Genomic DNA, 23,089 nt, shown 5'->3' on the forward strand with positions numbered 1-23,089 from the left:
TCCTCCTATTCTGGAGATAATACAGATTTAAAGTGATCATCGTTACACACTTTTGATGTTAATTAAACGCATGTAATGTGCTACAAAAGATGAAAAAAATGCACAACTTCCATATTACTAAATAGTGTCCTGAAAGTTCTATTATTTTCTGCTGAAAGGGAAATGGCTTTCCTAGTTGTGTGAACTGGGTGAGTGTACTTAATTGTGTCACCTCAGCCTTTTTACCGTGCTCAGTTTATAGCCACAAGCCAGTATTTTAAGTTCTGTGTCTATCCAGTGGCTTTTGACGAAGAACTGAAATGCCAAACTGCTGTGTGCTCATTTAATTTGAGATTATAAAGCAGCTGGGGGAATGTGTTGCCTGGTTAGTTGCAATTTGAGCTGTCTGTAAGTTCATACTGTACTTCTGAAACTCTGTGGAAACGCTTAAACATAAATGTGTAGACGGGATATACAGTCTGTCCTTAGCAGTAAAAGGAGCACACAGATTAAGGGTGCTGAATCCTTCCTTTGTGCCTCATCTGCCTTCATTGCTCTAGCCACTCCCTTTCCAGCTCTGATACCAGGAGCGAGACGGGAATGGGTTTAGGAGGTAAGATGAATAAACAGGTCTCTCCCTAAGGTCCCTTTCCTTTGACAGACGCCATCCCATCTGTCTTATGTGAACTGGATGGGCTCACAAAAAGCAATGCATGTTTGCCACAATCTTCTGTAATTCGTTCCCAATATTTGATGTGTTTTAGGTAAAGCATCCAAGTATTTATAAACATTATTCCAAAACTGTTCACATTGTCTCAGAAGTACTGTGTGACCTGTATCCCATGCTTAAAGTGATGTATGTTAAATCCAGCATTCTAGTTTAAATTGGCAGATGTCAATTCACCAAATTAAATATAAGGTCCTGGTCCTCTTCTCTTATAGTGGTGTATGGGTAAATATGTTGTCTTGTCTGTTCTGGCATCTGCCCAGCATTTATGGATGGGAATAACCCCAAATGTACATATTTCCCCCCCTAAGGTCTGCTTATGGAAATCATATAAAACGAAGTTGGTGTCTTTAATAGATGGTAGCCAGTCGTGGTATACATGAATACTGACATTCCCAAATGACTTTATTGTTTTGGGTGTAGAAGAGTGTTTTTATGAGGTTAATAACAACAGTTTCAGGTTGGTTAAAAGAGGGTTTTTTCTTTTTCTGTTCAAAGTAAAGTAGGGTGAAGGGATACCGGAATGTTTGACAGGAATAAAAAAAGGAATAAAAAGCTGCCATGTTAACCAACATAAAGCTAGAAATGTGTGTTTTCTTTTGTATGCTGCTTTGAAGTGGGGTGCCAAGGTCATTCACATTAAATCAGTTCAACTAACTGGCTGGATATGAAGGAGTTCCCAGGGCAAGGGATGAGTTCACATACTAGTCCAGTGTTTGTAATGGACATTGGCAGGCCTGGCAGAGCACAAAAATGGTGCCACCTTGCAAATGATATCATGCCATCAAGTGCTGCACCGAAACATCCAGTGAGCATCTCTGCTCATTCTAGCTCTAATGTATAACCCAAATTTACAAAAGCTGCTTAAGAAGTTGAGTTCACAGTCAAAGCCATTTCCTAGGCATCTGATCTTGGAACTTAATCAGCTGTTCCACCTGGCCTTTGAATGCCTATAATTTTTAACCCATTCCTCTCCCTAATAAATAGATTGGGGTTTTTTTTAAAAAAAACAACACTCATTGAGCTCTGCCTACTCCTGACTTTCAGCTGATAGGCACTTTGTCCCCAAGACTTTGGGAGGCAAAATTGCTCTGTTTGAAGTTTCCTGCATCTTCAGTCTTAGACATCTTCGGGAAGACATCTGAAGGCAGCCCTGTTTAGGGAAGTATTTAATGTTTGATGTTCTATTGTGCTTTTAATTCTGTTGGCAGCCGCCCAGAGTGACTGGGGAAACCCAGCCAGATGGGCAGGGTATTAATAATAATAATAATAATAATTACTTAAGGCCATATCTGCATACTTTTGATTCCATGAAATCCCAAGGCTGAGAACATGTGAGTGGATGCATGTTACAGCAGTTATCTAATTTAGACCATTTATAGGTGGAAAATCATGAGTTTGCCAGGGCTTAACCAGCCATTAGATGAGGCTATCACAAGATTTAGGACTTGTGAGCAAATAAACATTGCCAGAGAGGCTGTTTACACTACATTTCTTCTGCTTTTGATATAAATAATAAACAAACAAACAAACAAATAAATAAATTTGTATTCTGCTCTTCATTTGAAGATCCCAGTGTGGTTCACAGCAGAAAACTACAAAATGAGAATACAAAATACATAACAAAAAACAAACAAACCTGGAAGAATTTTGAGGGATGATCAGAAGTTATGCATATTTTCATGTGATTATATTGGGATTCCAAGGTTCTGGCCAGTTCACAAGTGCATGTCCTGGTTTTCCAATATGGTACCTGCTTAAGCTAACCTGTCTTAAACATTCCGATTCAATAGGTGAACATGTGTAATAAATCTAGCCTTTCTAACCTCCCCCCCAATTCAGTTGAAAGGAACTTTGAAAAATTGCAGGAGCTTTTATGTGAAGTTATCTTCTGCTCTAAGGCTGTGCATGCATACTTGGGAGTAAGTGATATTTAACTTGGTAGAGTTTAACTTAGCAGTAAATACCTATGGTGTATTATATTTCCTTTTTTGCTAATTTGGTGCCCTAATTGTATTTTCAACAATTAAGTCAGCATTTATTACTATTCTGCCTTTTTTGCATCTTTGTAATAAAACCACATATAAATCCTGATTCAAGCTTCCTAATTTTGGAAGTTAAGCCCTTTCTCTTAAAAGTGTGTGTTGGGAAGGAGAAGACCAGAAGTGTCAGTTGTCAAAAAAAGCACTGACTGGATTTTGTTGGGTGACAGTCAGTTAAAGGTTAACTAGATTAGGAATGCTGTCTTCCTCTGTATCCATCCCTGTTGAAATTTGGGCAGTGCAATGTGACTTTCATGCATTTTTGCAAGGGATACTAGTAATGACTAAACATTATTGCCAAATTGAGTATTTAGTGGAGTGGGGTATAAGTTGGATTAGGAGGAAGAATTTAATGGCAGAAGATGAAACAGGTGGATTCTTTTTTCCTTTGCTGCCATTCTGATCCCAAGCATACTCAGAAATAAGACTCATAGAACTCAGTGGGGCTTGTGTTCAAGCATGCTTGGTTGGCATATGTCATGTAGGTTGTAACACATTTCAGATATATTTCCTTGTGAAAAGATTGCTGGAGTTTGAAATAGTTTTTGTTCCATTGTATAAATACTTAAAGGGTATTTAGAAATATTGCAGATTAAGAGGATAATGGTTCTGGTGATGATTTAACAAGCTTTTTGAAAGTAGTGAACTTCTGATATGGACAAATGCTTGTACTAGACAAAACACAGTAGCCCTGTATTTTAGGTAGCTCTAATGAAGGCCAGGGGAAGCCTGAACCCTTAAACAAAATGCTTATAGCACAGCTAGGGACACTGTAATGCTGCTGAGACCCCAGTTACCCACCATCTTAGTATCCCAGAAGCAATTATACATTTAAATTAACATAGGCAAAGTTTCTTTCATGACCCCCACGGCACCTAGCAAAAGCCCTTGACTAAGGGTGCTTCTGCAGTAAGCAGCTTCTCCCTGTCTAAAGGAAGAATGCAATAAACTAGTATATGAAGCAAAATATTAAACCAACCTTCCAGGCAAGAAGTATACTGGCTTGCCTGTACTTTGTCACAGAACAGCTTGGTGTGAACACGGAAAGTTTTCTGCCAGAAGGAATTGTTCTCTACCCTGGATTAACTTCAAGGGCGTGTGGAACCTTAAAATTAAGAACGTAGTTAGGCAAATTTATGTGACTATTAATGTTCATTTGTGAATCAAAGTATGTAAGAGCTAAGCCTAGCCTTGTAAAGCAGGACTGCAAGCCATAAACATCTTGGTTAATTAAATTCATTCATCTGTGCTGGCAAGCATTTTGTACATTTCTCTTAAAGAACAATGCACCACAATAGTGATTTGAAGATTTAAGTCTTAACAGTTTTCTTTGAAGTAACTGGCAGTCCTTCATAACCCTGGCTTGCTCTTGAATTTACTAGTTTGAAATACCAAGATGCAGTTGGGGGAGCTATGCAGATATATTAGCAAAGCTTCCAAAATCTGCATCCCTTAAACAGGGTGGGTAATGTGTATATAATACGTTTCTAGAAATGGAGAGGATTTCTTGCATATTTTGCAAGAAGGCAGGCTACAGGTAGTAGTAACCTCTGAATCATACAGACAACTTTTGCACACATTGGAGCGGCAACCTTTATGTTGTCAATCTATCCTGAACATAGTTGCTTAGTTTTAATCCTTACTGTATTTGTTTAAAGATCGGTTGTAACTACTTGTCTTCTGTGTGGATAATAATTCTGAACACAGGGATTTTTCCTTCATAGATAAATTATGTTGAACTCAGAAGTCTTGGCTCAGAAGCATTTTTCTCTAAACCTTACAAATGGAAAGGGAAGACCCAATAAGTCAGGGATGGGAGGGACTAGTCATGTTTATATTTAGCATCTGAGTTGCCAAAATCAATTATTTAGTGTAAGCCTATGTTCTTTTGAAGGATCAACAGCCATGTAGCAGGCAGGCTCTTGTTTTTTAAGTGTTTTGGATTTCATTCTTAGAACGTCCCCATAGCCTTTGAAGTGAGGTGGAATGGAAAAAAGATATAGAGGTCATTCATTATTCAGCACTACTAAATGAATGATTAGATATAAAATCAGTGTAAAGCTTCTTCATATTTTTTGCATATGATTTTAGTTTTCAGCATTTGATTAAATGCTAAAGCCATAAGAGAAATAAACAGAGGTAATACAAATCAATAAAAAATGGCTGATTATCAAGATTGGTCACCACCTGAAGGTGTCAGAACACTGGTGCAGGTTGCGTGCTGCAATGCCTGGAAACAGTAAAAATCAAAGACAGCATGAGCTTTAACTTTTATTAACCTCAATCTGGTTGTTTTACAGACTCTACATTAATTTTTTCCATCAAGTCGCCATTGCACGTGTTAACCATGTTTTAGAGTTTGTGTGAACTGCTTTTTTTCTCGTTAAATACTTCAGAGTAGTCCATTTCATTCCAATCCAAAATACCATCTGGTTTTTCTAATCTTGAGTCTTGGTGTCTGTGTATAATTATTTATGGTAATAAAATCATCCTTGTGGTATGTGACTGAGTGTAATGTGCGCCATCTTAGTGATATCTTTTTCTTCTGTATGCAGGCTGGTTTAGCAGGAGCCCCAGCCCGGGCTGTGTCAGCTGTAAAGAATATGAATCTTCCAGAGATCCCAAGAAATATAAATATTGGTGACATCAGTATAAAAGTGCCAAACCTTCCCTCTTTTAAATAAATTGTGCACTCCAGGTAAAAATGAAGAACAAATAGAAGTTGATCGCAAATGTTTACCAAACCAATGTTTTGCTGTTTAAATAAAAGGTCATGTTACCCTGTAGAAATCCTTTATAAAATTATGTGAAGTTGATTGTGCTTTGCTTAGTGAATTTAAAGAGAGTGGGTGGTTTGTGATTTCCAAATAAAATTCCTGTGCCCATCTAAAGCAAGCATATAATGTTCTGGAAAAATAATTCAAACTGTTTATTTACTTTGTATGACTTCTTTTTTGTATAGACTAAGCTCTGTAATTAGTACAGCAGTCCTGTATACATTCCTTCAAGTTATTTAAGATCCTGATTTAAATGTTGCATGAAAGCAATTCAGCTGTATCTTCTCTTGCTTTTTAAATAAAGTCATAACTATGTGGACTGCAATCATTTGTTTGTTACTGTGATGGGACGATGAGCTGCTTGTGTGTAAAATCCAAGTCCCTCAGAGTTTGGTCAAGTTTGCAAACCTCTGTCTGTAACGGAGCCCCTTAAACATGGCTCCGTCAGTCGCTGGCAGATTCCGACAGTGGTTGCTTTCGAAATCGCTTCCAACATAAAAGCTCCTTAACGGAAACACGTCTTCTGGACTCTCTGCGTGACAGTTTCCGGCGAGGAGTGGGTGTCCCTACAGGAGGTCCTGAAACCTCCCCACTGTTTTCGCTGGAAGTGTCTCTGAGCCATCCCTCCAGCTCACTTTCCCTCAGCTCAGCTCCTCTCCCCCTACTGGTTCCCTCTTCAGCTGCTGAGTCTCTCCCAACCTGTGTGAGCCCTTTCACTTCCCTTCCTTCCGATGGCAGTTCCCTGACATCCACCTCCCCTCCAGGGCCCCCTTCATCCCCTCTCGCCCCCTCCTCTACGGGCGGTGAGGAGGCAAAACCCCGGAATGAACTTCCTTCATCTTCCGATGTCTCGAACACTTCTCTCCACCTGTTGCGGTTCCTGGTCTCGAAGTACTCCTCCTCCTCAGAGTCCATCTCCCCTTCCCCTTCCGAGTCCGAGAATCCTTCCAACTCCTCCTCCTCATCGGTGGTCCCAAAGTATTCCCTCCGGAACCTCTCCACAGGCTGAGGTTTCCTTGGGAACCTTTGATGGAACGTTTCTATCAATACCTCGTCATTGATATCTTCTGCCATTACCCAAGTGTTTTCTGACTCCGGTTCTCCTTCCCACGCTACCAAATACTCCACCTGATCCCCCTTCCACCTGGCGTCAAGGATTTCTGCCACATGGCTGCTGCATTCCCTTTCTTCTATGACCGGTCCCCGAGTGGCCATCCCTTCTCGTCCCCCCTCATACGGTGACAGTAACGACCTGTGAAATACTGGGTGCAGTTTCATGTGGTTGGGTAACCGGAGCCTGAAAGCCACTGGGTTGACCTGTTGAATGACCTCAAAGGGACCCAATCTCCTGGGTCTTAATTTCTTACAACCTCCTTTGAACGGCAACCCTTGGGTTGACAGCCACACCCTATCTCCCACCCTTATGGTTTCACCTTCCCTTCGGTTCTTGTCTGCCTGCCTCTTGTATTCTTCCTTCGCCCTTTCTAAGTTGAGTTGGAGCTGACGATGGATTGCTTCCATTTCTTCTACAAAATGCTCGGCTGCCGGGACGCTCCATCTCTCCCCTTCTCCCCCTGGGAAACCCCTGGGATGACACCCATAATTAGCCAAGAAGGGGCTCATCCCTGTGGACACATTCTCGGCATTGTTGTAGGCAAATTCCGCCAGCGCCAACTTTTCTACCCAGTCATTCTCTCTGTCATTGACATAACACCTCAGGTATTGCTGGAGGACACCGTTTGCTCTTTCCGCCTGCCCGTTGGTTTCAGGGTGCCGGGCAGTCGAAAAGTTGACCTCCACCTGCAGTAAGCTCATGAGCTTCCTCCAGAACCTGGAAGTAAATTATTTTCCTCGGTCTGAGACCACCCTCAATGGCACCCCGTGCAACCTAAAAATGTGTTCTACAAATAACTTCGCTGTTTCTTCCGCCGTGACTGCATGCGAGCAGGCTACAAAGTGGCACATCTTTGTTAGTAGGTCTACCACCACCATGATGGCTGTTTTCCCCTTGGACTTCGGCAGATCAGTCATAAAATCTATCGACACTGCCTCCCAAGGTCGTTCTGGGGTTGGTAAGGGTTCTAATAGCCCCGCCGGTGCCCGCCTCTCCCCTTTGGCTCGCTGGCATTGCTCACACCCTCTTACATACTCCCGTACATCTTCCCTCACCTTAGGCCACCAAAATTCCCTGGTGACCAACCACATGGTTTTGTGTTGTCCAAAATGCCCCGCCGTGGGGCTGTCGTGCAACTGCTTGAGTACCCTCCCCCTTAAGTCTCCTTCAGGGATATACAGTGCCCCTTTGTAATACAAAGCTCCATTTCTTTCCTCGAAACCCCCTGGTTCCTCTCCCTCACCCCTAAGACCTCTGAGCTTATTCTGGGCGTATTCATCATTCTCTGTTTCCTCTACCAGTTCTCTTTGTCCCACCAATGCCGCCCCACACACCCAGCGGTCCTCTGGAATGACATGTCTCTCTTCGGGTGCTCCCTCCCCCTCCAAATATTCAGGTTTGCGTGAGAGAGCGTCCGCCCTAATGTTCTCTGGGCCTGGCACGTAACAAATCTCAAAGTTAAATTTGGAGAACTCCTGGGCCCATCTCACTTGCCGTTGGTTGAGCACTCGTGCCGTCCTCCAATACTCTAGGTTCTTGTGGTCAGTGCACACTTGCACCTTATGTTGTGCGCCAATTAGCAGGTGCCTCCATCTCCGGAACGCCTCATGAATGGCTAGTAGTTCTCGGTCATACACCGTGTAGTTCCTCTCGGATTTGTTCAGCTTTCGCGAAAAAAAGGCACACGGTCTCCACTCTGACTCCTCCTTCCCTGGCTGCAGAAGCACCGCCCCAATCGCTCTGTCTGATGCGTCAGTTTCCACTCTCATCGGTTTTTGTAAATCCACATGCAGGAGTTGTTGTTCCGAGGCGAAGGCCCTTTTTAGTTCCTCAAATGCTCGCTCCGCCTCCTCAGTCCAAACGAACTTCTTCTTACTGCTGAGACAGTCCGTAATGGGCGCCGTCAGGTGGGCAAAGTTTCGGATGAACTTACGATAGAAGTTTCCAAATCCTAGGAACCTCTGCACATCCTTCCTTGTTTTGGGTGTTTTCCATTCCAGCACCGCCTGGACCTTGCCGGGATCCATGGCCAATCCCTTGTCTGACAGGCGATACCCCAGGAATTCCACCTCCTTGGTATGAAACTGACACTTCTCCAGTTTCACCCACAGCTGGTTGGCTTGCAGCCTGCTCAACACTTCTCTGACGTCTCTCACATGCTGCTCCTCATTCTCAGAATACACCAACACGTCGTCTAAGAAGGCCACACAATTCTTGTAAAGCAAAGGCCCCAGGACGTGGTTCATAAACGATTGAAAGCATGCGGAGCCTGCTTGTAGGCCGAAGGGCATAACTAAATATTCAAATGCCCCTAAAGGGGTGAACATGGTGGTTTTCCATTCATCCCCCTTCCTTATTCGTATCAGGTTGTACGCCCCCCTTAGGTCCAGCTTTGTGAAAATCTTTCCCTTCCGCACCCTTGTCAAAATGTCGTCAATCCTGGGCATAGGGAAAGCCACTGGTTCTGACACTGCATTTAAGGCCCTGAAGTCACACACCAGCCTCAGCTTGTTCGTGTTTTTTTTATCCACAAAAAACACTGGGCTGCCCCCCACCGCCCTGGACTCTCTGATGAACCCTCTCTTCAGGTTCTTGTCAATGAACTCTCTTAGCTCCTGCATCTCTCTGTCTGACATGGCGTACAGCTTGCCTACAGGGAGCTGTGCCCCAGGGAGTAAATTGATTTGACAGTCAAAGGGTCTATGCGGAGGTAGTTGGTCAGCTTCCCTTTCGCTGAAGACGTCGCGGAGATCTGCGTATTGTCGTGGTACCTTCACGTTCTCCGTTACTTCAGTCCCTGCTAGGGTGGCTTGGGCCCCTGCCAAACCCTTTCCCTCTTTGCAGTGTTCTAAGCAATGTGCTGAACCAAAAGAAACCACTCTCTGATGCCAGCCCACCAGCGGATCATGTAACGCTAGCCAGCTCATCCCCAATATAATGGGAGCTCCTCCCAAGGTGGCCACATTAAACGCTATCAGTTCGGTGTGCCTTGCCACCTTCATTATCATTGGGACGGTCTGCAAGCTGACTTCTCCTCCCAACAGCTCCCTGCCATCGATCGTGGTCACCTGCAGGGGGTTGCTTAAAGGGATCGTCTGTATCTGGTGTTCAGCTGCAAACTCTTTGCTCATGAAATTGCAGGAGCTGCCTGAGTCCAACAGCGCCTTTATCTTTAGAGGGTGTCCGTTTGGCAGCTCTAGCGCCACTTCTATCACTAGGGCGGGTTTAGGAGGTTCTGGCGTGGGCACTTTCACTGCTCTTTGGCCTGGCTGCTGTGCCCCGACGGTGGCAGCCAGGCGTTGGCTTTTACTTGCTCCGGTATTTCTTCCTCTCTTCCCTCCACAGCTCCTACCATCCCTTGCCATTCCTTCCTCTGGGGGCAGACTCTGGCAAAGTGACCTGGCTGTTGGCAGAGATAGCATTTCCGGGCGCCTTTTCCCTCCTTCTTTCCCCCCTCACTGGGCTTTGAAACTGCGCGCGCGCGCGCTGTTCCGATTTCCATCGGCTCTGCCGGCGGGAAAGTTGGCTCTGGAATGTCTGGAATGCGGAACTCCTTCCAACGTTCCCCCTTCCCTTCCCGCCTCTCCAATGCTCTCGCCTCCTGGCGCGCTCCTATGGTCAGCGCTGATTTGGTCAGCTGGTCCATAGACTCCGCCCTGGGCGCCCGGGAAAGTTCGTCTTTCACAGCCGAAGAAAGCCCTTCTTCAAAGAGCATTTGAATGGGTTCCGCCGATAGATCCCACCCCAATTTATGGATCAACATGGTGAACTCAGTCCAGTACTCACGGACAGATCGGCTCCCCTGTTTGCAAGCCATTAACTAACTGCGCACCACTCCCTGTTCAATATCGCTGGAAAACATCAGATCCATGGCGCGAAAGAACTTCATCGTGTCCTTTAGGACGTCACTATTCGCTGCCATCAGGGGTCTAACCCAGTCTCTCGCCCCCTTTTCAAGATGCCCAATCACGAAAGCCACTCGTGATTCCTCGTCAGGGAATTCATCAAACTGCAGATTGAGGGCATATTGCATCTCTGTCCGAAAGCCATGATAGTCTTTGGGCTCCCCCCCAAACTTCTGCACCAATCCTGGTACCTTTCTGACGAGCTGGGTGTCTTTCCCCTTTTTGTCTGCATCCTGAGCCCTCCTCTCCTCAAGCCTCGCCGTCTGCAGCGCTAGCTGGACCTCCAACACCCGGTACCTTTCTTCCAGGCTTGGACCCGCTCCAGCTCCTGCTTCTCCGGTTCCGGCTGGGTTGCTCATGATGCCTTCTCCTGCACAAGCTGCTCACGGAGACTGTCGGAATGCTGTGATGGGACGATGAGCTGCTTGTGTGTAAAATCCAAGTCCCTCAGAGTTTGGTCAAGTTTGCAAACCTCTGTCTGTAACGGAGCCCCTTAAACATGGCTCCGTCAGTCGCTGGCAGATTCCGACAGTGGTTGCTTTCGAAATCGCTTCCAACATAAAAGCTCCTTAACGGAAACACGTCTTCTGGACTCTCTGCGTGACAGTTTCCGGCGAGGAGTGGGTGTCCCTACAGGAGGTCCTGAAACCTCCCCACTGTTTTCGCTGGAAGTGTCTCTGAGCCATCCCTCCAGCTCACTTTCCCTCAGCTCAGCTCCTCTCCCCCTACTGGTTCCCTCTTCAGCTGCTGAGTCTCTCCCAACCTGTGTGAGCCCTTTCACTTCCCTTCCTTCCGATGGCAGTTCCCTGACAGTTACCTTTGTGGATAGCAATAAATGACTGTTCCATACTGTGTTAACCTTAAAGTCTAGTGTATATGTCACTTGAGATGGACTCTGACCACAGATATGCTAGTTTTCAGTCAGAAATCTTGACTTAAATTCAGTGTAGAAGTTCTGTTGCAGAATCTGGGTTCCTACAGTAATAACAGCACATAATATCAAACTGCATTAAAATTGGATCATATAAACCATTTGCAATTGTGCAGTGTAGGGAGGAATTCAATGTAGTGCTAAATTAAAGTTCCTTAGCAGTATACTAGTTGCACTAGCAGAATGACTTGCACGAGAGGAGGCACAGGAAGCCAGCATGGTTCGTGTGGCTGGCTGCGTAACAGATTGCTGTAGCCCCAATACTTCCTGTTGCACAAGCTTTCACTAGCACAGCTGCTGCACTGTACAATCATTCAAACTGTACGATCATTATTCTTGCCTTTACACTAGTGCAACATCTCTTACACTGGCAGCCAGAGAACAGAGAACAGTAAAGGAAAACACCCTGGAGCCTGACATTTAATAGGACTCTGGAACCTCCTTTTCATAATTTTTACTTAAAATGAAATAACTATAGGCATTAAGGGTTGGAATTTTTAAAAAACTGAATAGCTTTTGTATCTGGTTAGCCAAACCGAAAAGTGACAAACATACTTATTTGGAAAGAAGCTTAAGATTCTTAAAATTCAGAGTTCTCTGAGCCTGTTTCAAATAAAGCTTCTTGGCTGGATTTTTATTGCATGCAAGGACCTAATGAAAGCTCTTGCTTTTTTCTTTCCACACCCATGTAATCAAACATATTCTCCCTAGAACCAGAAGCTCACTTAGATAATTGGTATTGTGCAATAGGTTGCATGAGAGATTTTGAGGATTTGAGTACGTAAGGCATTGTTTTCAGATAGATTTTCCACAACAAATACTGGAACAATTTAATGAAGGAGCACCTGTATTTTGGGGTATTCAGTTGAAATATTGCAGGCACATCAGCATAACCATCTGCATTGGGAGCAAAGTGATTAGTTTTGAAGTATGAAAATTATTGTTGAGCACACGTCTGAATAGAACTGGAAGGAAAACAGTTACACTTGTATATCTGGAAACTAATTGGGTCTGGAAACAAGCCTTTCCATGTTATGGAAGGCTTTATAATATGTTTGTAAAGCTGGTGGTTGTTTTTTAATTCATGGATGAAAGGGACCTAATTTCAAGTGAACATGTTCCAAAAGACACTGTCTTCTAATTTTCAGTTATTTTAAAACTTTCTGTAGGAAAAAAAATGGTTCTCAGTTGTCCCAGTTTTCTCAGATGACATAACTCATCAATAACATTGTTTGAGCTCTCTGGTGTAAGGGAATACACAGGCAGCTTTGTTCTCTGGGGTACCCTATGTGGATCCTCCAGATACTGCCAGATACTACTCCCATATTTCTGACAATTGACCATAATGGCTAGGGCTATGGGAGTTATGTCTACAAACACATTGAAGGCACAATGTTGACTAGAAAGGTCACTATGGAAAGGTTAGGGGGAGGTAAACTTGGAGAATTCTTGAACGTGTGTATTTTGGGGTGAAAAATAAAAGCACCCTTCCTATCGCTAGGCTGCATGTCGGTAATACCTAGAATGGCTGAGCACTTAGGAAGGCAGTGAGCCTGGGTTTTGGGAACCTGGGACAGATAAGGCTGGCCCAAAGCTGGGTACTGAAGACAACCAGTGCCAACTTCAGAGATCCAGGAGGATATCAAAGTTTATTAAGAAGCCCAGAAGAGTTAGTGAGGGAACATATCTGCTCTCTGTTCACTTCTGCCTTGTCCACCAAGCCCAAAAAACATTGACAGCCAGAAATAAAACTGTTGTAAAAGCTTTAAGCATATGTTGGATGCTGTCCTCAGTTTCATAAATGTAGTCCTAGGGTCTAAATGTAGATAAAGACCAGTTAAAGTTTATTGACGAGCTGATTCTGAAAGAATAGGAATCCTGCAAATATGGTTTTTGGTTTAAATGCAGGAACCCGGCTTTGTAGCTGGCACAACGTATCTTTTTTATTTTTACATAGAATATTTTTAAGTCTTGTTCATACTTAATGTTAATTAAAAATACTCTGAAGGCATAGGGTGCTTTCTGACTTCATTACACTAGCATTCTCTAATTCAGCAAAGATGTTGGTCTTCATTCTTTCGCAAACAATAAAAGCAGGGCGTACAGGGACAAGCCACAGGAATTGGGGAGAGGTGCTATCAAGGCTTGAATGAAAGAAGTGACTGATCAGAAGGTCGGCGGTTCGAATCCCCGCAACGGGGTAAGCTCCCGTTGTTCGGTCCCAGCTCCTGCCCACCTAGCAGTTTGAAAGCACTATGGAGCAGTTTGCGTACAACCCCTACAAATGTGTTCCAACATCTCATATTGGGTGGCTTCTCTGATTTTGTTTTCTAGGCTGTTGCCAGAACATTTCACTGACCACTTCTTATTCAGTGTATTAATTGCTTCCTGCCTTGTCCCTAACCATTTCTGTTAAGATTTTCATAAACTCTATAATCACTAAGTGGGTGGCCATAATCTCAAGCCTAGCTAGAAAAACAGATACACAATATCGTCAATCTTTGTTTGGTTTCCTTTTACTATATACACCATGGTTAAGATTGCTCTTCTTGTTTTCAAAGTTCCTTAAGGACTTCTTTCACATCTTTCCTTTGCTTCCCCATCTCTTGGGGGGGGGGAAGGAATGCAGAATTACTTAATCATTCCTCAGGCTAAATTCAGATTTATGCTATCCTGTCCATGGGATTTTCTGTTCCCTTCCGCAATAACCGCATCGAGATTTTTAAAAGTTCAAATTCTTTGCAAGCTAAGAAGATGGGCTAAGTTGAACTATTGAACTAGAACCAACTATAGGAACTGGGATGTAGGGGATTCTTGGAGTCTATGTGAACCTTAAATTTAATTCGTATTCTAGCTTATCCATGATTATATGAAAATTCTATATAATTCTAACATGGCATACATTTAAATGTTTCAGCATGTCTTTTTAGGAAACAGCTTTATTCTCTTAATGTACAGAGAGGTGATGACATATAATCCAATGAAGATGCAAAATGTACCTGTGGAAGCCAACTTTATGCTGTGCCTATATAAATAGGATTTCCTCTGAGTTGCTGCTCCCCCCTACCTGTTTTTCATGCCAGTGCTAAGCTCCAATGTGTCTGGAAAAAATAGAGAAAGTCTCTAGCGTCAGGTCCTGGCTTCTCAGGATGCATTTGCACAATGTGCACAAAGAAACTTGTAACAATTGGTTTTATTCTGTTTTTTTTTTTAAATAGGTTTAGAAAAGGTAAAAAAAGATGACTAATATACTTCAAAGTAGTTCAGTGTGTTTTCATTTCCATTTCTTTGCATTCAAAAAGAGAGCCAAACATGCATACAGCTCTTGGATTTCCTATGAGTCAGTGAGGTTAATGACTGCAATACAGAAAACTGAAAGGTTGCTTCTACATTATTTGCAAATGCTCACATTCTTATCCTAATCTTGTGGGTTTCGGACATTTTTTTTTAAACATCATATGTGCTTGGTTATGGAAAACACAGACTAACCTGCTATTTGCAAATGATAGAACAATCTGTTTGCATTAGATTAGAGGTTAAGTTTGATTATCTTGATTACCTATGTGCTTCAAGAACTTCTTGTTGGCTGCAAAATTCTGTTACATGGCAGATGTCTCCAGACACCTGAAGGTTCTCATAAAGATAAGAATGTGCTAGCAGATTCCAAAAGAGGTTAAGCTAGAATCCGATGGATATAACCAACAAGACTTATTTAGACTGGGTTGTATCCAACCAAGTTCTTCTGAGAGTAGAATCTACTCAGTAGATCCCCTGACTAGACCTGCTAATACTGCCTATGAATTTCAGTGGGCTAATATTGTCCATTAATTTCAGGTTGTTTTCCATCTGCATTAAAGGCTGCCTTACAGGTGAGTACATGAATCGTTTAAGTGCTGCAGGAAACGCTGCAATTTTGGAGTTGGTGTATTTTGAAATTGTTTTATGCAGTGCCGTAGCAAAGTTCTCCTAAATATAATATAAACAAGACAATCCACAATGGCTCAGTTCACCACCTTGACTATCCCTTAAAAATAGAAATAATGCATTTCTGAATATTCATCTGCAAATAATCATAGCTGGAACAGCACACTTCCAGCTGGAAAAATAAGCCTGGCAAGATCACAAGCATCTGCCTATTTCTTTTTATCATGTGCTTTTAATTCAAACCAAAGAAAGGAGGACTGTTGATTCATTAGTCAAGATTTAACTCTGCTCATCCTGAACTACATAGCTCATGCAGAATTTACTCAGCAGTTACTGAATCTAGAAAATGGTTTCCCTTACTGCTCCCCGCCCGCCCACCAATGGTTTATAAAAATAGAAAAATGGAAATGGAGGTAACAGAGGGATTTGCATCATCAACATTAATACTTTTAACAAATCTGGTGGCAACAGATCCGAGAAGTGAGATAATATGGGGCTTCTTGAGAAAAATGATCTAAGAACAGCAGGGAAGGATGAGATGGGTGTGCAGAAATGCAAGCCAGAAGCCTTCTCTCAGGTCTATGCAGATGAGCATCATCTGCACTGTAAATTATCATAATACAATTATGCCATCAATCCCCATTCGCTGAAGCCATCTTACTACAACAATGTCACAGCAGGCTTACTCATTGTTATCTAAGAACTTTCCTTCCCAATAGGTCCTTGGGGACAGAGTCCTTCACATGATTCATAAGTCATTCATCTTCATTCTAAGACGGAGACTCCCTGTGAGTAGCCATCAGAGTTGCAAAAGTGAGGGGGAAAGTTATTTCAACAGAAAAACAATCAGAACAAGCCAAATCTGCCTTAATATTTTCCTTAAATAATTACCCCTGCCAGCCTCACTTCCAGGAACATAAATGAGCTACAGAATTCTGCTTTCTGATTTTTGTGATACATTTCACTTTTTGCCACTCCTGCAGAAACTGTGAATAAGAAATATACTGTATTTCTAGTCTCTTGGCATGATGAAATAAAATGCTCAACCGGTAAACAAGACAATTATTTGTGAGAAATACATGGTGTGCAGATAATCTATTTGGGGCTGCTCCCAGTCCTACTCGGTAACCACTCTTCTGTAAGGCAGAGGTGGAATTGCAACTGACTTTAAACTCGCACAACATCAAAACACAATTGGAAGCTGGTTTAAACAAATCAAGATCTTTGTGAAGATGTCTATGTGACAGGAAGAGGAGGGAATGGGTGCAGGAGAAGAGAGCAGGTTCAATTCCTCCTTTAATGGTGGATGAAGCTGGAAACTGAATTGACCCTAGAAGAGCCGATGTGTGCCATATTTTCATTATCCTTGTGCATTCTCTGAATACTAATAACCATCAGATTTGATCTAAAAGGGTTTCTTTTAGACTTCTAGCCACTTTACAATATTTTTTTGCACTTCCAAAGTCTTATAGTCAGACAAAGGCAGGCTTAAGGCTGTGCAACAGTATCAGTAGCAGAGCCTGGTTTTAGCATCTATGCTGTATTTTTATGTTTAACAACTTTGATGAATTGGGGAAAGCATTTGAGATAAATAGCACAAACTAAGTGTAAAGTCATGCCGATGATAACCGCAAAACAAAAGTCTTGGCACTTCTAAGTCGTGGCTTTGCATGTTATAACTTTAAATGACTGCTCTGAGGCTTATAAGCTGTTCCTATTAATACAGAACTGGTTTCAAAGTTGAGAGATGATTCCCATAAAATATGTTTTAGTAAAAACAAATGCAATTGTGCTTGAGCTCTCTGCTGCATAACTCAGGGATGGGGAATCTCTAGCCCCTGGTACAACCTTGGCCTGCCAGGGAATACTATTTGGAGCCTGAGGTCACTTCTTCAAAGCCACACCCGTCTATCAATCAGCTGGTATCATTGGGTGGTGCCAGGTGATGGGCAGCTGTGCTGATTTATCGGCGCGTTCCCCGCAGAGGATGTGTTGGTGAAGCAAGGCCCTGCAGGGAGCAGGACTGAATTCTCCACTCAAAACAGAACTCCCTGCCACTGTGTGGGTCAGCATTTACAGATGTTCAGGATCACCTGCCTGCCTATCAGTGACATCATAATGATGTCAGATGGTTGGTAGGCAGATGGCCACCTGTAAAAGCCCATGGATGGTGGGAGATAAAAGATCTGGACCACTGGGTCAAAAATGCTCCCCGCCTTGGTATAATGAATGCATTCTTTACTAAATACATACAAGAACTCCTGTAGTGTTACTGATTCTAGAGATTATCTGGCTTGTACAAGTACAGCTATGGCAGTCTTGAAAAAAGGAACTGACAAGAACACAATTACTTTTTCTGTTATGATTTGCTGTTGTGTGTAATATTAACAACCACAAACTGAACAGCTAAATGTACTTGGGCAGCCAGATACCCTAAGGGAAGATGGAAATAATAATTTCCTGCTATTTCCCCCCAGTGTGTGATAGCACAGGTACATTTTCTAACCAGGTATCTGAACCTCTATGTGTAGATCAGGTATAGGCAACCTCAGCCCTCCAGATGTTTTGGGACTACAACTCCCATGATCCCTAGCTAACAGGACCAGTGGTCAGGGATGATGGGAATTGTAGTCCCAAAACATCTGGAGGGCGAGTTTGCCTATGCCTGTGCAGATACTATAAATTCTACCTCGATTAGAAGGTAAAACATGGTCTGCTTTCATATTGTGCTTCCAGACTGTGGGATTCAAGTACATACCAGCAAATTTTGGCTGCATAATTAAAGCTGATTTGGTCTTGTGCAACAAGCCCACTTTCCCAAAAGACCATATTCTTACAAGAAGGAAAGTGATGTAAAAAAAATGTACTGGAAGGTACAGATTTACACTTGCTTGACTGAGCTAACTTCCCTGCAAAGAAATCAGAATTAATGCTTGATAAACAGGTTGTTTGGAAGCAATCATTCTGTCTGTACTAAGATAGCCCTGAAATTGTGCATCCTGTAATTCAGGTGGGCACTACTGCTGAAGATGACACAGTATGGACTGCTGGATTGGATGTGTATTTATTTGATCCCATTCCAAAATCTCAAAAAAAAAACCTGTCCATTCAAACGGGCCACAGATCCATAGAAGAAAATGGAGGTGTTTGTGAGACAATGTTAAATTGTTTGCAAAACGTTAAAATGCAGAAAGTGCATCCCACTCTTTACATCACAGCAAGAATTAAACATCTTCAAGTGAAACAAATGGAGCCTCTACCAAATGATTAAGCAACAGTCAGTGCTATCCAGCTTGCCGTCCGTCTCAAGATGACGAAGGCTGGATGTTCTGCCAGGAATGGGCCCTGGAACAAAGACTATAGATTTCTGGCCAGTTCTGTTCACAGTTGATATGCAACCACATGTTGTGGTGAGATACAAACTATTTGTCTGGATCATGATTCTATAAGCCTGTTGCCTCCAGGAAACTTTTCTGAATTGACATCTAAAAAATGCAATACTTTTAAACTTGTTCATAAATTCTCTGGAGTTAGAAGTGAGCAGTGAGATGGTCAAGTTTGCTGATGACAACAAATTATTCAAGTGATTGGGAGGGGATCCAAAAGGATCCCTCCAAACTGGGTGAATGGGGATTAAAATAGCATCTGTAGTTCAATGTAAGGAAGCAATACACACCAGGGCAAAACTTCCTGACTCCGTAATTACTAATAGGGTCAAAACTGGTGGTGACTGAGATCATGGGGTAATAGGGGAGAGCTTGATGCAACAGCTGTAAAATAGCTAAATTGTGGCTTATGGGATCATTAGAAATGAATAAAAAACAAAACTGGTAATATCATAGTACCCTCATACAAATCTATGGTATGACCACATCTGGAGCACTGTAATAGTATTGCTGCACTTCAGAATGATACCGCACAGCTGGGAAGCTGGAAAAGGGCAACCAAACTTATAATGCGAGTGTGAGCAACTTCCCTTTGGGAAAAAAAGGATGCACTGTTTGGGGCTGATGCTTATGTAGCCAAAATGGCACCGCCGAGAAACAAGAGGAATGAATTAGCAGCGCTCTGAGGTTTCCCAAAGTACAAAAAAGAACATGATCTTCTAAAGGAATTTCCAATACATTTTAATGAGGACTGAGCATACTCTGTGTTTGTGAAATGCAGACTGACTGTTGGGGAGAAGAAATGCAAAACCAAGTGGGAGGAGGAATAAAATTGAGTATTTAAGAAGACATAGCTGACTCATCCACAATACGGCAGCTAGACTGGTGACTGGGAATGGCTGCCGAGACCACATAACACTGGTTCTGAAAGACCTTCATTGGCTCCCAGTACGTTTTCAAGCACAGTTCAAAGTGTTGGTGCTGCCCTTTAAAGCCCCAAATGGCCTCGACCCAGTATACCTGAAGGAGCATCTCCACTCACATCCACTCACACTGAAGTCCAGCACCAAGGGCCTTCTGGCGGTTCCCTCACTGCAAGAAGTGAGGTTACAGGGAACCGGGCAAAGGGCCTTCTCGGTAGTGGCGCCCGCCCTATGGAATACCCTCCCACAAGATGTCAAGGAAATAAACCACTATCTGACTTTTAGAAGACATCTGAAGGCAGCCCTGCTTAGGGAAGTTTTTAATGTTTGATGTTTTATTGTATTTTTAATATTTTGTTAGAAGCTATCCAGAGTGGCTGGGGAAACCTAGCCAGAAGGACGGGGTATAAATAATAAACTGAAGTTGTTGTTGTTGTTGTTGTTGTTGTTGTAACACTAAACAGGAGTATTCCACACTGTCCAATTTTGTTGCACTTGGCTGCGCCTTGCTCACTCAGTCTGCCAACTCTCAACATTTAACTCCTTAGAACTTGCCTTCCTCACCCCATTCGACTTCTAAGCTTGCTTTTCAGCTCCCCAACTTCATATCTGAAGCTACTTCTCTCTTCTGTTCTGCAGGCCTGCTTTGCACCTTCGGGTCTTTCTCCCTGCTTTTATGCATCTTCCTCCTCCCACACATTGCAGCTGCTAGACACCCTTTTCACCCTCTGGCCAATTATGAAGCCACCACCCCCTCCTATTCTTCAAATTCCATCATGCCTCTGCTTTTATTTTCAACCCCATTCCTATGCCTCCTATTCTCTCTTTTTTTTTTTGTAACCTCATTTGCACACCATTTTCACCTTTACCTCTTTTTCTCTCGCTCCTCCTCTTCCTCAGCTCCCCCTTGCACACAGACCACCCCTCATTTCCATGCTGATTCACAGCGCTCTTTGCATAAACACACACAGCATGATGATATATGTTACCGTATTTTTAAGATGAACATTGTTATGAGTTTGCAAGTGCCAGACGTATCTGATCCCTGACTGAGCCTGGAGATGGGAGGAATTTTGAGGCTCATTTGGCCGACATGTAGCATTCAGTTGGGTTTCTAAGGGAGCTTTCAACCCCAACCTCTGGGCACTCTCATCATGGGCACTGTAGTTCATAACATCTGGATGGTACTATGTTGGCTACCCCTATTTTACATAGCTACCTGTGGTCAAGCCATTATTTTTACTCAGACACACAGCAGTACGGTTTATGGCCATCCTTGAACAGTAGTCCTCTTACATTACGTCTTTTCTTTTACTCAACAGGATTTCAAAACTGTGCTTAGGGTGACGGAGGAATGGAAAAGTTGTCTGTGGCTCAAGAAGGACAGCAAATAAACATAATGCATGCTCAGGGGTTTTTTTTTTTTTTGTATATACATCTTTTTTATCATAAACAATATGATGATGACTGAGATGTAAGACGATATGCAGCAACTGGTGTCCTTTCTATAAGAAGCAGATGGAGGCTGTCTAATAGAACTAAACCAGGATATGATAATGTAAACTAGTATTTAACAAAACGAATGCTAACGTTTTCTTGAGTTCTGCATTCCTGCATGCATTTAAGTTGTTTTCCAGATGTCTTCAAAACAGTAGGGTTGAGCACATAGGCAGTGAACAAGCAGTGGTCAGGGTCTCAGCAGTGGATTTAGCTCAGTGCTCCCATAAATACAGGTTATTTGTATCATCTGGGCACCACATTGTACACATTTTTATGAACTCTTGTTTATGTATACTGTCCCTCTGTTTTCTCATATTAACATTTACTAGCTTTATACTTAGGAGAATGAGACATAAACATTTGCATTCTTGTGGTTGAAGGGGGGGGGGAATCAGCTCCAAAAGCGTAAATGATTTTGCATTGCTAGTATAGTTTAAAATCCCTTGTCTGACTAAAGGTCCCTCCACACCCCCAAGCATTGCAGTATTTCTGGATTTTACACTGTGTGCTTTATGTCTCTGCTTGTAAGGAGAGTGCTTCTTTATAGATTTTGATATCCAAAAGTTCTTTACATGGATACACAAAACTGTTATCACAGGTGCTTTACCAAAATATGTTTTGCATCACATGTATGGCACAGGTGCACATGTCACAAACTGGGACTGGCGATTTAGTTCCTTGGCTTCTGTATTCAGTGGTCTTAAGCACTGTGTGGACCACCTACCTTCAAGGTTGCATCGAGTGCCAATGCACACATGGGTGGCTACAGATCTTATTTTTCCAAGTGTGCTTTTGTGGGCATTCATCCACACATGAGCACTTTAGACTCTTATCTCCATGTTTTCCATCCACACTCATGGGCAGTCCTTAATGGAATGTATTTCACTGTGGGTTGTTGTTGTTGCCTCCCCTCAGTTTGTACTTCCCCACCGTCTCTGAGTTCAGGAAACCAGATGTCCATTGTGGGCATGTGCACAGGTATTTGTTCATCTGCATGCATGGCCAATTGTTTTTCATAGAATCGTGGAATTGTAGAGTTGGAAGGGACCCCAAGTGTCATCTAGTCCAGTGCTCTTCAATGCAGGAATCTCAGCTAAATGGGATGACAGATGGTCATCCAATCTCTGCTTAAAACCAAGGCAGGAGAGTGCACCATCTTTCGCGGGAGTCTGTTCCACTGTCAAACAGCTCTTCTTCTTGATGTTAACTCTCCTTTCTTGTAACTTGAACCCATTGGTTCGGGTCCTAGCCCGAAAAACAAGCTTGCACCATCCTCTGTGTGACAGCCCTTGAGATATCTGAAGATGGACAGGGTTGCCATATTCTGAAGAGAAACAAAGAGGACACAGTTGCCGACTTTTACTTTTAACTATGGATTGCTATGACGACTCTACCCATGAAAAGGTGTCCTGGAAAAAGAGGGCATATGGCAGCTCTTCTCAATTATTCCAATACACCAGACTTATACAAAACAGCAGGTTAAAAAACCCAAAGCTTTGTGTTGCTTGGCCCAGTCAGCCGCCCACTGATGAGCACCTCTTCAATGGGAATAGAGTTAGATAGAGGGCATCCAACAAAAATGTTATGAGTAAACAAACAAACAAACAAACAAACAAACTCACCTACACAATGCACTTCAGCACCTTCAGTTGGGTAACATATCATTTTATATTGTTGTATTTCCCTTCACCACATTATCCACGGATCGGGAACATTCAACTTAAACGGGGGAAAGTGCAGACTGTCATTTATTTGAATGAATACAAGGTCCTGCTGATGAAACCGAAAAGGGTGCACACCTGGGACGCATCAAACCCACTTTACACAGCCCAGGACAGGAGTCCCCAACATGTGTTGTTTGGAAATATGATTAGGGAGAAA

The 23,089-nt window shown here is 42.9% G+C and overlaps 1 protein-coding gene and 1 long non-coding RNA gene across 6 annotated transcripts in view; one reads left to right on the forward strand and one right to left on the reverse strand.

Moving 5' to 3' along the window:
- The window catches only part of AP3S1 (adaptor related protein complex 3 subunit sigma 1), an 81,811-nt gene extending 60,690 nt beyond the window's left edge, over nucleotides 1–21,121 (forward strand). For 3 of the 5 annotated variants that reach the window (XM_080973258.1, XM_080973261.1, XM_080973257.1), the window contains one exon: nucleotides 5,304–5,850. In XM_080973258.1, coding sequence (XP_080829384.1) covers nucleotides 5,304–5,432 — 129 coding nt within the window. In that variant the 3' untranslated portion in view covers nucleotides 5,433–5,850. Of the gene's footprint in view, nucleotides 1–5,303; nucleotides 5,851–15,309; nucleotides 15,345–21,030 lie in introns of those variants that run through there. The other 2 variants (XM_080973260.1, XM_080973259.1) reach the window with 2 other exon arrangements.
- LOC308458370 lies at nucleotides 1,713–22,932 on the reverse strand. Its single transcript, XR_013977293.1, has 3 exons — nucleotides 22,831–22,932; nucleotides 14,475–14,576; nucleotides 1,713–4,978 (listed from the first exon to the last, which is right to left on the reverse strand). It is a non-coding gene; the product is annotated as an uncharacterized lncRNA (long non-coding RNA).
- Between the last annotated feature and the right edge of the window lie 157 nt (nucleotides 22,933–23,089).

Source organism: Podarcis pityusensis (assembly GCF_964106645.2).
Source record: "Podarcis pityusensis genome assembly, chromosome: 11".
NCBI lineage: Eukaryota > Metazoa > Chordata > Lepidosauria > Squamata > Lacertidae > Podarcis > Podarcis pityusensis.